This window comes from Leopardus geoffroyi, chromosome X (assembly GCF_018350155.1).
Source record: "Leopardus geoffroyi isolate Oge1 chromosome X, O.geoffroyi_Oge1_pat1.0, whole genome shotgun sequence".
Classification (NCBI taxonomy): domain Eukaryota; kingdom Metazoa; phylum Chordata; class Mammalia; order Carnivora; family Felidae; genus Leopardus; species Leopardus geoffroyi.
In genome coordinates, this window is record NC_059343.1 from 108,525,386 (window position 1) to 108,540,193 (window position 14,808).

Sequence of the window (14,808 nt, forward strand, 5' to 3'; positions counted from 1 at the left end):
CAAAATTGCATAAGTGGAATTTAGAAAATATTTCTGAATAATTATACCTAAAGCAAGTCTTCATGTAGAATATCTTCATAGGAATACTGGAATGGTGTATGTCACTTATATGCATACATGACTAAATAGTCTTAGACAAGCAAGGCTCTGATTAATAGAAAGTAGTATTACCAATTAGAGCCAGTTCAAAGTCAAGGTGAATTACTATTTACCTTTCTCCTAATAAATATAAAGTGTATTGTGAATAACCAGTAAATTCCAATGATCTGTTTTAAAAGGTTTACTTAAAATTCTATGTGCCTTCTTGAGTTTCTTTGTATATGGGTATGTTTTTGCATGTGTACAGTTTTGGAAAGGAAGGAGCTAGAATTAATAGTGCATAAACCTGAAAAATTAAGTGTGAAGATAATACTGTTGTAGTCCTTTTATTTATTTTTTAAAATATGTATGTATGTATGTATGTATGTATGTATGTATTTATTTATTTAGAGAGTAAGAGAGTGTGAGCGGGGGAGCAGCAGAGAGAGAGAGAGGGAGAGAGAGAAAGAATCCCAAGAAGGTTCCATGCTGTTAGTGCAGAGCCCAATATGGGGCTCCATCTCACTGTGAGATCATGACCTGAGCCAAAACCAAGAGTCAGATGCTTAACCAAATAAGCTACCCAGACGCCCCTGTTGTGGTAGTTTTAAAGTATGTCTATAAGTTCCTTGTTAATACTCCCTTCAAAAAGTGGAGGTTAACTCTCTTCCCCTTGAGTGTACATTGGACTTAGTGACTTGGTTCTAATGAACACTACAGGGTAGAAATGATGGTGTATAACTTACTGAAACTAGGTTATAAAATATACTGTGGTTTCAGCCCCTCTATCTTGGATCACCCACTCTGGGGGAAGCCAGATGCCATATCATGATATTCTAGAAGCCCTATGGAGAGGCCCACAAGGTGAGGCACTGAGACCTCCTGACAACAGCTATGTGAGTGAGCCATCTTGGAAGTGAATCCTCCAGTTCCAGTCAAGCCTTTAAATGACTGCAACAGCCCTGGATGACATCTTGATCATAACCTTATGTGAGACCCTGAGTCAGAACCACGCAGCTAAGTTGTTCCTGTATTCTTAACCACAGAAACTGTAGGATAATATTGATTGTTTTTTTAAGCCACTGAGCTTTGGGGTGATTTTTAAACTTAGCAATAGATAACGAATGTGACTGTTACAAAAAATAAGCAAGTCTTCTATGGTTTCTATGAATATGGTGGATTAAATGTCCTGAAGAGCCTATGTGAAACATATTAGAAATGCAACGGGAATTTGATAAAAATACAATTATAGTGTAGAGCTTCAAAATACCTCTTTAATGGCTGGACACATCTAATAGACAATAAGAAAAAAAGTCTAGTAGACAAAAAAATTAGTAAAGACATACAATCAATAAATGTAATTTAATATTCATTTAGAGCCTTACATCCTGCAAATACAGAATATACATTTTTTGGTATGTCCATGGAGCACTTTCAAATAGCAATCACATATTTGGCCACAAAGAAAACCTTAACAACTTCAACCTGTTACAAGATTTACAGGCTATATTCTCTGAATTTAATTAAAAGAACTGTGACCCAAGATATTAATTTCTTGATAATTAAGAAATATGGATAACTCTCAAATCAAAGAGGGAATTAAAAGGAGAAAGTATAATCTACCTAAAAAAGTTGAACTAATTTTTTTCTCTTCCAAACTTGTTCATCCTTCTGTACTGCCTGTCTACTGAATGGCACCACTATTCACTACTCATTTAGTTGCCCAGTCTAGAAATCTGGGAGTTGTCTTCAACTCCTTCATCTCCTGTATTCAATCAGTAACCAAATCTCATCCATTCAGCCTCCTTAGTTTGAGTCAAATATGTACCCAGCTCTTCATCCTCACTGCCACTGACCTTGTTCAGGACTCATTTCTAGCCTGGACTATTGTAATAGTCTCTTGAATTGTAGTAAGAGACAGTATGGCATTGTGGCTAGAATTGGTTGAGTAAGACAGACCTTTCACATACACTGTGAAACCTTGGGCAATATAGTTTACCACTCTGAGACTTAGTTTACTTATATGTAAAATGGTAGATAAAAATGTTTCTGTCCTCATTAAATTGGTGGGAGGACTAAATGAGAGGATATAACAAATTTAGCATAGTAACTGGCATATAGTAAATGCTATTATTTTTATTGTCTCATTTCCTCTAGTCTCTTCACCTCTAATTCTTTTATCCCTTTATCTATCTATCTATCTATCTATCTATCTATCTATCTATCTAAGAGAGTATGTGAGTGGAGGAGAGGGTCAGAAAGAGGGAGGGAAAGGGAGAGAGAGAGAATCTTGAGCAGGCTCCACATGCAGGGCTCAATCCCACAACTCTGGGATCATGACCTGAGCTGAAATCAAGAGTCGGACGCTCAACCAAATGAGCCACCACCCAGGCGCCCCTCTTTTTCCCCTTTTTAGAAAAGGCAAATTCTGATTATATTATGACCCTGCCAATATTCTTCAATAGTTGCACTTGAATAACAGGATAAAAGGTAGATTTCTTTGCCTGGCCTACCAGAGACAATGATCTAACCCTTATCTACCAGTCAAACTTCATTTCCTGAAATTCTCTAACTTGAACTTTTAGATAAAGCAATTCTGAGAAAATTTCTATTTCCAAAAATGTACTATGCTCTAATGTCTATATGTTAGTAAATGTATTCCCTTCTCCTGGAAGGTTCTCCTTCTATTTGTCTGCTTAGAAAATTTTTCTTATCCTTCATGTCTCAGCCCAACTGTGGCTTCTATAAAAGTTTCCCTGGCTTCCCTATGCTTCCACTGAACTATGTACATACCTGCATTATTACACTTATCGTAATGGGTTGTGATTATTGGCATAAGTGTTCCCCACTAAACTGTAAAATCCAGGAGAGGGACCATGGCTTTTCTACTTTGTATAGTTTCTACTTTGTATGTATGTAATAATTAGCACAATGCTTATCATATAGCAGAAGCTCAATAAATGTTAGTTGAATGAATAGGTTAATAGATTTTAGGACTTACTTAATAACTGTTGCTAATGTTTACCTGACTTAGAGCTAATGCTTGATTTCTTGGCCCTTTCTTCATTAAAATCAGCATATTTCACCTATATATGCCACAAGAAAAAAAAACAATGAAATTCATCAAGGGGGTTTTAAAAGAATTTGAACGTCAGCTATTTCTCACATTTAAAATACAGAAATTTAGGGGCGCCTGGGTGGCGCAGTCGGTTAAGCGTCCGACTTCAGCCAGGTCACGATCTCGCGGTCCGTGAGTTCGAGCCCCACGTCGGGCTCTGGGCTGATGGCTCAGAGCCTGGAGCCTGTTTCCGATTCTGTGTCTCCCTCTCTCTCTGACCCTCCCCCATTCATGCTCTGTCTCTCTCTGTCCCAAAAATAAATAAACGTTGAAAAAAAAAAAAGAATTTAAAATACAGAAATTTAGGAAAACAATGTTAAAAGTCCATTTATAATAAAAATGCAAGTTTTATTTGGTTTATATATTACAGAATTTACAGGTTTGTAGAATTCATTGGTATTCTGAAATTAACTGAGGAGTGCACTGATCAGCATGGAAGGTAATCAATTGAACAGATAAAAAGATTATGTGTGGTTTTTAAACAAACTATAGGGGACATGATTTTAGAAAGCTGGGAGGCAGAAAGCAGGTTTTCTGCATGTATAGGATATGACTCTTTAATTTGGCCAAGAGCTCTACCTGTTTAGATAATTATACAGAAAGATAAATCCAACCGAGTAGACTTTATTTTTTCCCAGGTCTGAGAGCTAAACACAAGCCACCAGAAGTATATTTCCTGACACTGATGGAATGGGCAAAAAAGTTGGAAAATAGTATCATATTCTATTGTAATAAAAGTGGTCATGCTAGGGGCGCCTGGGTGGCGCAGTCGGTTGGGCGTCCGACTTCAGCCAGGTCACGATCTCGCGGTCCGTGGGTTCGAGCCCCGCGTCAGGCTCTGGGCTGATGGCTCGGAGTCTGGAGCCTGTTTCCGATTCTGTGTCTCCCTCTCTCTCTCTGCCCCTCCCCTGTTCATGCTCTGTCTCTCTCTGTCCCAAAAATAAATAAACGTTGGAAAAAAAAAATTAAAAAAAAAAAAGTGGTCATGCTATTTCTCAAAGTAAATTAGGTTTTTGTGATCATTTGATGTATTCATAATGTTCATATATATATATATATATATATATATATTTAAAGCCTACTTTAAAAACCGACAGTCTAAATGTGTTTATCGACTGTTTTTTTGGCAAAGTATGCAGTATTAAGTTTACTGTCCATGTTACACTCAGGGGATACTTTTTTTTATGGCTCCATAGTGAGACTAATGAAAAGTAATTCCTAATGTACAACTACTAAACTATCTTAGAGTAGTTAAGTTTCTTTTTTTCAGAAAGTAAGCATACTAATTATGGATGTTGATACAGTGATACAGTGCCCTGTACACAGCAGGTGTTTAATAAATATTTGTTTATAGAGAGAAGCATGTTGTGGCTAACATGCTACATTTGAGCAGCTATATATTTGAGTCTGTTGCTTACTATGCATTTAACATAGGACACTGCAAATGATGGCACTTGCTATTTTAGTTGTGAAGGCAGACTTTTGGGAAGACTTTAGTGAATTTCCTGCTTGATGACATCTCTTTTAAACCATGTTAACTGTTTAGAACAGCTGAGCCAGTTAATACAGGGCTAACAGAGCCAATGCGGATTTGATTTTTAAAATGACAATATGGAAGTCTGCAAAGGCAATCTATGCTGTGACCAGAGGCTGCACCCTGAATGTCTGCCGCCAACTTCCCACCATCAGATACGTGACCCCTGGTCACAAAGGGGACAGGGTGAGGCAGCATGGCTCTCTCTGCACAATCCATCAGCACTGGGAGAAAATGACTCTCAAAGCCCAATTTGTTGCTTTCTCTGTAGGGCACAGGTATGTACTTTGAAGTTCTTGAAGCTCATCATTTAGGAAGCCTATAACCTAAGGGCTAAGTGGGAACATTCAACTTGCTCCTGGTAAATCTCTATTAAAATTGAGGTAAATATAACATTCAAATTTTGGATCTTTTTAACATATTTAAAGTCTTGGTCTTATCACTTTTGGTAGCTTACAACTTGTTACTGATATTCCCTATACTTACAGTATGACAACACTAGTGTAATTGACAGCTATGAGCTTTGGAAGTCTGAAGTAGCAGAGCATTATTACTGTGGGTTTGCATTTCAATTTTTATAAAATCTTACTATAGGGTGGTTAATTGTCTTTTAATGAATGAAATTGTATTACACCAATCTTGATAATAATTCCATACTTCATTTTTTCTGTCTGTATCTGGGACAAATGGAATGTTACTTGCCTCTTGTTTCAAAATAGCCTGCACAGAATGTCTGGGGCCATTTGTTTTAGCAGAAACACCTGGAGCTTGAAGTGAGCTACTTTTGATTCCTGGGGGAAAGAAAAGGTACCTTTAAATATGAAAAAAAAAATGATACAGTTCTTGCTGAACTGCCATAATGTCTAGAATTACCACAGTCAGGGATGTATTTATTTATGCAAATAAAGACAGTATCTCCACATACAAGATGCCTTCCAGTGTCTTCACCACCATCAGGGACAAGCCTGAATTCCCTAACTTCTGTTCCTAAATAACTTTGCCAAGCTTAATCTCCCATCACTCCCCCTGCCTCAGAATGAACTGCTTTGCACTTTATTCAGTAGGCAAGGGGGAACCACTGAGGACTTTTGAGTAATTATATGTTCAAAGCTGTATTTTGAGAATATTACACTCACAACAAACTGTAGGAGAGATTAACAAGAGGAAAAAGAGACTGAGGCAAATTATTACAGTTGTTAAGGGCAGGGGTGTTGTGAATGGAAAGGAGGGAAAGATTATGAGATAGTTAAAGGCTGTAAATTGGACAAAATGACAACTTTTGGATGTAGACTATGAGCAATAGGAAAGCGTCAAAGGTGACTCCAGCTTTGTGTCTGAAAAAAAGGAGGAACAGAAACAGGTTTGGGGGTGACTAGAAGATCATGAATTTGGTTTTGTGCATGCTGGATTCAAGGTGCTAATTGGCCACCCAGATGGAGATGTTGTAGTGTTCTTGGTGTGTGTGTGTGTGTGTGTGTGTGTGTGTGTGTGTGTGTAGAATATTCATGGGAATCTTTTGCCGAGACTATCAGAGACTTAGTGAACCTCTAGTTCAGCCAGAAGATGGGAAATTAGATGTATTTTTATGTCTGGGGAGAAAGGATGGCATTAGAGGTTAGAGACCTTCTCCTAGGGAGAATTATCTGCACAAATCACAGTACTTCAGAAACTTACTCTAGAGAACGGAGTCGCCGGAGCCAAGCGCAGACGAGAGGCCCACGGAAGAGGGTAGGAAGGGCGGCGAGGCGGTGCGCGCTCCACGGACTGGCGGGAGGGAGCCGGGGCGGAGGGGCGGCTCGCCGGCCGAGCAGAGCCCCGGAGTCTGGCCTGCAAAAGCGGAGGGGCCTGACGGACTGTGTTCCGACAGCAAGCGCGACTTAGCGTCTGGGAGGTCATAAGTTAACAGCTCTGCTCAGAAAGCGGGAAGGCTGGAGGACAAAGGGAGGGAGAGCTGCTGAGCCCCCGGACGACAGAGCTCAGTTTGGTGGGGAACAAAGGCGCTCGCCAGCGCCATCTTCCCCGCCCATCCCCCAGCCAAAATCCCAAAGAGAACCAGTTCCTGCCAGGGAACTTCCTCGCTCCGCGCAAAAACCCAACTCTGTGCTTCTGCGGAGCCAAACCTCCGGCAGCGGATCTGACTCCCTCCCGCTGCCACAGGGCCCCTCCTGAAGTGGATCACCTAAGGAGAAGCGACCTAAGCCTGCCCCTCCTGCCCCTGTGCACCTTGCCTACCCACCCCAGCTAATACGCCAGATCCCCAGCATCACAAGCCTGGCAGTGTGCAAGTAGCCCAAACGGGCCACGCCACCCCACAGTGAATCCCGCCCCTAGGAGAGGGGAAGAGAAGGCACACACCAGTCTGACTGTGGCCCCAGCGGTGGGCCGGGGGCAGACATCAGGTCGGAGTGCGGCCCCGCCCACCAACTCCAGTTATACACCACAGCACAGGGGAAGTGCCCTGCAGGTCCTCACCACGCCAGGGACTATCCAAAATGACCAAGCGGAAGAATTCCCCTCAGAAGAATCTCCAGGAAATAACAACAGCTAATGAGCTGATCAAAAAGGATTTAAATAATATAACAGAAAGTGAATTTAGAATAATAGTCATAAAATTAATCGCCGGGCTTGAAAACAGTATACAGGACAGCAGAGAATCCCTTGCTACAGAGATCAAGGGACTAAGGAACAGTCACGAGGAGCTGAAAAACGCTTTAAATGAAATGCAAAACAAAATGGAGACCACCACAGCTCGGATTGAAGAGGCAGAGGAGAGAATAGGTGAACTAGAAGATAAAGTTATGGAAAAAGAGGAAGCTGAGAGAAAGAGAGATAAAAAAATCCAGGAGTATGAGGGGAAAATTAGAGAACTAAGTGATACACTAAAAAGAAATAATATACGCATAATTGGTATCCCAGAGGAGGAAGAGAGAGGGAAAGGTGCTGAAGGGGTACTTGAAGAAATAATAGCTGAGAACTTCCCTGAACTGGGGAAGGAAAAAGCCATTGAAATCCAAGAGGCACAGAGAACTCCCTTCAGACGGAACCTGAATCGATCTTCTGCACGACATATCATAGTGAAACTGGCAAAATACAAGGATAAAGAGAAAATTCTGAAAGCAGCAAGGGGTAAACGTGCCCTCACATATAAAGGGAGACCTATAAGACTCGTGACTGATCTCTCTTTTGAAACTTGGCAGGCCAGAAAGAATTGGCACGAGATTTTCAGTGTGCTAGACAGAAAAAATATGCAGCCGAGAATCCTTTATCCAGCAAGTCTGTCATTTAGAATAGAAGGAGAGATAAAGGTCTTCCCAAACAAACAAAAACTGAAGGAATTTGTCACCACTAAAAAAGCCCTACAAGAGATCCTAAGGGGGACCCTGTGAGACAAAATACCAGAGACATCACTACAAGCATAAAACATACAGACATCACAATGACTCTAAACCCATATCTTTCTATAATAACACTGAATGTAAATGGATTAAATGCGCCAACCAAAAGACATAGGGTATCAGAATGGATAAAAAAACAAGACCCATCTATTTGCTGTCTACAAGAGACTCATTTTAGACCTGAGGACACCTTTAGATTGAGAGTGAGGGGATGGAGAACTATTTATCATGCTACTGGAAGCCAAAAGAAAGCTGGAGTAGCCATACTTATATCAGACAAACTAGACTTTAAATTAAAGACTGTAACAAGAGATGAAGAAGGACATTATATAATAGTTACAGGGTCTATCCATCAGGAAGAGCTAACAATTATAAATGTCTATGCGCCGAATACCGGAGCCCCCAAATATATAAAACAACTACTCATAAACGTAAGCAACCTTATTGATAAGAATGTGGTAATTGCAGGGGACTTTAACACCCCACTTACAGAAATGGATAGATCATCTAGACACACGGTCAATAAAGAAACAAGGGCCCTGAATGAGACATTGGATCAGATGGACTTGACAGATATATTTAGAACTCTGCATCCCAAAGCAACAGAATATACTTTCTTCTCGAGTGCACATGGAACATTCTCCAAGATAGATCATATACTGGGTCACAAAACAGCCCTCCATAAGTTTACCAGAATTGAAATTATACCATGCATACTTTCAGACCACAATGCTATGAAGCTTGAAATCAACCACAGAAAAAAGTCTGGAAAACCTCCAAAAGCATGGAGGTTAAAGAGCACCCTACTAACGAATGAGTGGGTCAACCAGGCAATTAGAGAAGAAATAAAAAAATATATGGAAACAAACGAAAATGAAAATACAACAATCCAAACGCTTTGGGACGCAGCGAAGGCAGTCCTGAGAGGAAAATACATTGCAATCCAGGCCTATCTCAAGAAACAAGAAAAATCCCAAATACAAAATCTAACAGCACACCTAAAGGAAATGGAAGCAGAACAGCAAAGGCAGCCTAAACCCAGCAGAAGAAGAGAAATAATAAAGATCAGAGCAGAAATAAACAATATAGAGTCTAAAAAAACTGTAGAGCAGATCAACGAAACCAAGAGTTGGTTTTTTGAAAAAATAAACAAAATTGACAAACCTCTAGCCAGGCTTCTCAAAAAGAAAAGGGAGATGACCCAAATAGATAAAATCATGAATGAAAATGGAATGATTACAACCAATCCCTCAGAGATACAAACAATTATCAGGGAATACTATGAAAAATTATATGCCAACAAATTGGACAACCTGGAAGAAATGGACAAATTCCTGAACACCCACACTCTTCCAAAACTCAACCAGGAGGAAATAGAAAGCTTGAACAGACCCATAACCAGCGAAGAAATTGAATCGGTTATTAAAAATCTCCCAACAAATAAGAGTCCAGGACCAGATGGCTTCCCAGGGGAGTTCTACCAGACGTTTAAAGCAGAGATAATACCTATCCTTCTCAAGCTATTCCAAGAAATAGAAAGGGAAGGAAAACTTCCAGACTCATTCTATGAAGCCAGTATTACTTTGATTCCTAAACCAGATAGAGACCCAGTAAAAAAAGAGAACTACCGGCCAATATCCCTGATGAATACGGATGCAAAAATTCTCAATAAGATACTAGCAAATCGAATTCAACGGCATATAAAAAGAATTATTCACCATGATCAAGTGGGATTCATTCCTGGGATGCAGGGCTGGTTCAACATTCGCAAATCAATCAACGTGATACATCACATTAACAAAAAAAAAGAGAAGAACCATATGATCCTGTCAATCGATGCAGAAAAGGCCTTTGACAAAATCCAGCACCCTTTCTTAATAAAAACCCTTGAGAAAGTCGGGATAGAAGGAACATACTTAAAGATCATAAAAGCCATTTATGAAAAGCCCACAGCTAACATCATCCTCAACGGGGAAAAACTGAGAGCTTTTTCCCTGAGATCAGGAACACGACAGGGATGCCCACTCTCACCGCTGTTGTTTAACATAGTGCTGGAAGTTCTAGCATCAGCAATCAGACAACAAAAGGAAATCAAAGGCATCAAAATTGGCAAAGATGAAGTCAAGCTTTCGCTCTTTGCAGATGACATGATATTATACATGGAAAATCCGATAGACTCCACCAAAAGTCTTCTAGAATTGATACATGAATTCAGCAAAGTTGCAGGATACAAAATCAATGTACAGAAATCAGTTGCATTCTTATACACTAACAATGAAGCAACAGAAAGACAAATAAAGAAACTGATCCCATTCACAATTGCACCAAGAAGCATAAAATACCTAGGAATAAATCTAACCAAAGATGTAAAGGATCTGTATGCTGAAAACTATAGAAAGCTTACGAAGGAAATTGAAGAAGATTTAAAGAAATGGAAAGACATTCCCTGCTCATGGATTGGAAAAATAAATATTGTCAAAATGTCAATACTACCCAAAGCTATCTACACATTCAATGCAATCCCAATCAAAATTGCACCAGCATTCTTCTCGAAACTAGAACAAGCAATCCTAAAATTCATATGGAACCACAAAAGGCCCCGAATAGCCAAAGGAATTTTGAAGAAGAAGACCAAAGCAGGAGGCATCACAATCCCAGACTTTAGCCTCTACTACAAAGCTGTCATCATCAAGACAGCATGGTATTGGCACAAAAACAGACACATAGACCAATGGAATAGAATAGAAACCCCAGAACTAGACCCACAAACGTATGGTCAACTCATCTTTGACAAAGCAGGAAAGAACATCCAATGGAAAAAAGACAGCCTCTTTAACAAATGGTGCTGGGAGAACTGGACAGCAACATGCAGAAGGTTGAAACTAGACCACTTTCTCACACCATTCACAAAAATAAACTCAAAATGGATAAAGGACCTGAATGTGAGACAGGAAACCATCAAAACCTTAGAGGAGAAAGCAGGAAAAGACCTCTCTGACCTCAGCCGTAGCAATCTCTTACTCGACACATCCCCAAAGGCAAGGGAATTAAAAGCAAAAGTGAATTACTGGGACCTTATGAAGATAAAAAGCTTCTGCACAGCAAAGGAAACAACCAACAAAACTAAAAGGCAACCAACGGAATGGGAAAAGATATTTGCAAATGACATATCGGACAAAGGGCTAGTATCCAGAATCTATAAAGAGCTCACCAAACTCCACACCCGAAAAACAAATAACCCAGTGAAGAAATGGGCAGAAAACATGAATAGACACTTCTCTAAAGAAGACATCCGGATGGCCAACAGGCACATGAAAAGATGTTCAGCGTCGCTCCTTATCAGGGAAATACAAATCAAAACCACACTCAGGTATCACCTCACGCCAGTCAGAGTGGCCAAAATGAACAAATCAGGAGACTCTAGATGCTGGAGAGGATGTGGAGAAACGGGAACCCTCTTGCACTGTTGGTGGGAATGCAAATTGGTGCAGCCGCTCTGGAAAACAGTGTGGAGGTTCCTCAGAAAATTAAAAATAGACCTACCCAATGACCCAGCAATAGCACTGCTGGGAATTTATCCAAGGGATACAGGAGTACTGATGCATAGGGGCACTTGTACCCCAATGTTCATAGCAGCACTCTCAACAATAGCCAAATTATGGAAAGAGCCTAAATGTCCATCAACTGATGAATGGATAAAGAAATTGTGGTTTATATACACAATGGAATACTACGTGGCAATGAGAAAAAATGAAATATGGCCTTTTGTAGCAACGTGGATGGAACTGGAGAGTGTGATGCTAAGTGAAATAAGCCATACAGAGAAAGACAGATACCATATGGTTTCACTCTTATGTGGACCCTGAGAAACGTAACAGGAACCCGTGGGGGGGGGGGAGGAAAAAAAGGAAAAAAAAAAAAAAAAAAAAAAAGAGGTTAGAGTGGGAGAGAGCCAAAGCATAAGAGACTGTTAAAAACTGAGAACAAACTGAGGGTTGATGGGGGGTGGGAGGGAGGAGAGGGGGGGTGATGGGTATTGAGGAGGGCACCTTTTGGGATGAGCACTGGGTGTTTTATGGAAACCAATTTGGACAATAAATTTCATATATTATAAAAAATAAAAAAAAAAAAATAAAATGTGGTATATATATAAAAAAAAAAAAAAAAAAAAAAGAAACTTACTCTACCTATCAGTATAGGCAGCCACAGCAGAGATTCTAACTTCCCCATGGTTTGCAGATTCCAAAGTGCCTATTCACCCAGCAATCACTCAAAAATGTTCGATAGTAACATTTACAACCATGAATAATTTTTATATCTTCCTTAATCAAAATAATCACAGATTTTATAATAAGGGGTAAAAAGGCATAATTTAGAAAACTACACAACAAAACTATTTAACTGAAAGACAACAGAGCAATTATAGATATTGTTAATTTTCTTACCTTCATTTAAAATATGTGATGTTTTAGTCATTTCTTTATGTTTCTGTATGGGTTAATATTCAAGAAAAAAGCATTCATTAGTAATTAAGCTTCTAAAAGAGACTTGCTTGCTCTAGAGCAATCACATTAATATAGTATGTCCCCTTTTTTTCCCATCCCCTACCTCTCTCCTAAGCTCTGGTCTCAATGCTAATACACAGTATCAACCTCTTTGATGAATATCTCTCATAGGTACCCAAACTAACTACTTCAAATGAACCTTATCATGTGCCCATGTACTCCCATCTTTCCAAACTTTTTCCTCCTTTGTCTTCCATATTTTGGTTAAACATGTAACAACCCAGGGGCACATGGTTGGCTCAGTTGGTTAAGCATCCAACTCTTGATTTGGGCTCAGGTCATGATCTCATGGTTTGTGAGTTTGAGCACCACGTCAGGATCTACACTGACAGTGCGGGGCCTGCTTGGGATTTTCTCTCTCTCCCTGTCTCTCTGCCCCACCCATGTGCTCTCTCTCTCAAAATAAATAAATAAATAAACTTTTTAAAAAAGGTATAACTATCCATCCAGTGACCCATACTAGAAAGCTTAGAGTTACTCCATTTATTTCAGATAGGACCAATCCAATGGATTGAACACATTGTTTGGAATTAACATAAGGTATGCAATTCCTAACCTTAAGTTTGTCATCTTACAGTCGAACAGACAGAAAAAGATGACACAGTATAGTGATTTCTGACATAGAGGTAAGCCTGAGCACTATGGGAGCACAGAGAAAAGACATCCTACTTCAAGAGAACCTATATACAAAAATTAAATCCTCATTATCATCATCATCATCATCATCACCATCATCATCATCCTCTCCCTCTCTCTGGATCTACACATCTATTGAGTCACCAAATCCTGACACAGTCTGACTCTGAAATGTGTTAAATCTGTAGCCTATGGTTTACCCTCACTGCCACTGCCTTAGTTTGGGCCTTATCATTTTTATCTGGACCATCACAGTAGACTCAAAATGATATTCCCTCTAATCTCCTCTCTCTCAAACACTGCATCTATCTCACACACTTCAACTAGATTATATTTTTGTTTTTTAGTTTTTTTTTTTAATTTTTTTTCAACGTTTATTTATTTTTGGGACAGAGAGAGACAGAGCATGAACGGGGGAGGGGCAGAGAGAGAGGGAGACACAGAATCGGAAACAGGCTCCAGGCTCTGAGCCATCAGCCCAGAGCCTGACACGGGGCTTGAACTCCCGGACCGCGAGATCGTGACCTGGCTGAAGTCGGATGCTTAACCAACTGCGCCACCCAGGCGCCCCTGTTTTTTAGTTTTAAAAAAGACTTCTCTCTCTCTTTTTAAATGTATGTACTTAAGTAATCTCTACACTCAATGTGGGGCTTGAACTCATGACCTGGGAGATCAAGAGTTGCATGCCTTTCCAACTGAGCCGGCCAGGTGCCCCCAGAATATCTTTTTAAACCCCATCTCATTCTTATTTCACATCTCTTCTCAAAAACCTGCAACGGTTCTCTACTACTGAGACAATAAATCCATTCTCCATGAGGTGTACAAAACAATGGCTGCAACCTACCTTTCAGTCTCCTCTCTGGCGCTGCCCCGGCTTTGCAGGCTTGCACTATCATGCTCTCACTTAACACTTTAACATCAGTGCGTAATACTGCCTCACTATATCCTCATTCATCTGGAAGCATCCCACTCATATCGCAAGACCTAATACAATGAAGCCCTCCTTTAATAAAGCCTTTTAAGACTTCTCTAGGCAGGACCAGTCTCTAAATCTTCTGTGCTCCCACTACATTTTGTACAAATCAAAACATTTTGTACAAATCAAAACTGTCGTCTTATTTTATGGTAAGGACTTTTGTTTATATGTGTCTAATCCTTGGATAGTGAGTCCTCATGAGTAGTGATGATGTCTTTTCCATATCTGTGTATCATGTCAATTGTTTTCCCCCTTTTCCCCTCCTTCTAGTTTAACACAGGCCCAGGCCCACAGCAAATTCTCAGTAAACATTATCTATTATCAGTATCAGCAAGTTTTTAAGTCAGTTTCTGCAAAACCATATGGTACATTTAACATGATGCTGACTCAGAACCTTCTGTTCTGTGTAGGACTCCATTATCTCTGACCAGTCAGTACCATGGCAGTGAAGACAATATCCCATAGAAATAATAGTTAACAGGATAAATTAATGATCAATACAAAGC

General features: G+C 39.9%; 1 protein-coding gene across 1 annotated transcript in view; it reads right to left on the minus strand.

The window, feature by feature from the left end:
- The window catches only part of LOC123594700 (fibrous sheath-interacting protein 2-like), an 89,296-nt gene that overhangs the window by 54,878 nt on the left and 19,610 nt on the right, over window positions 1-14,808 (minus strand). Inside the window, 3 exon segments of the mRNA XM_045471604.1 lie at window positions 3,104-3,164; window positions 5,433-5,521; window positions 12,571-12,613. Coding sequence (XP_045327560.1) covers window positions 3,104-3,164; window positions 5,433-5,521; window positions 12,571-12,613 — 193 coding nt within the window.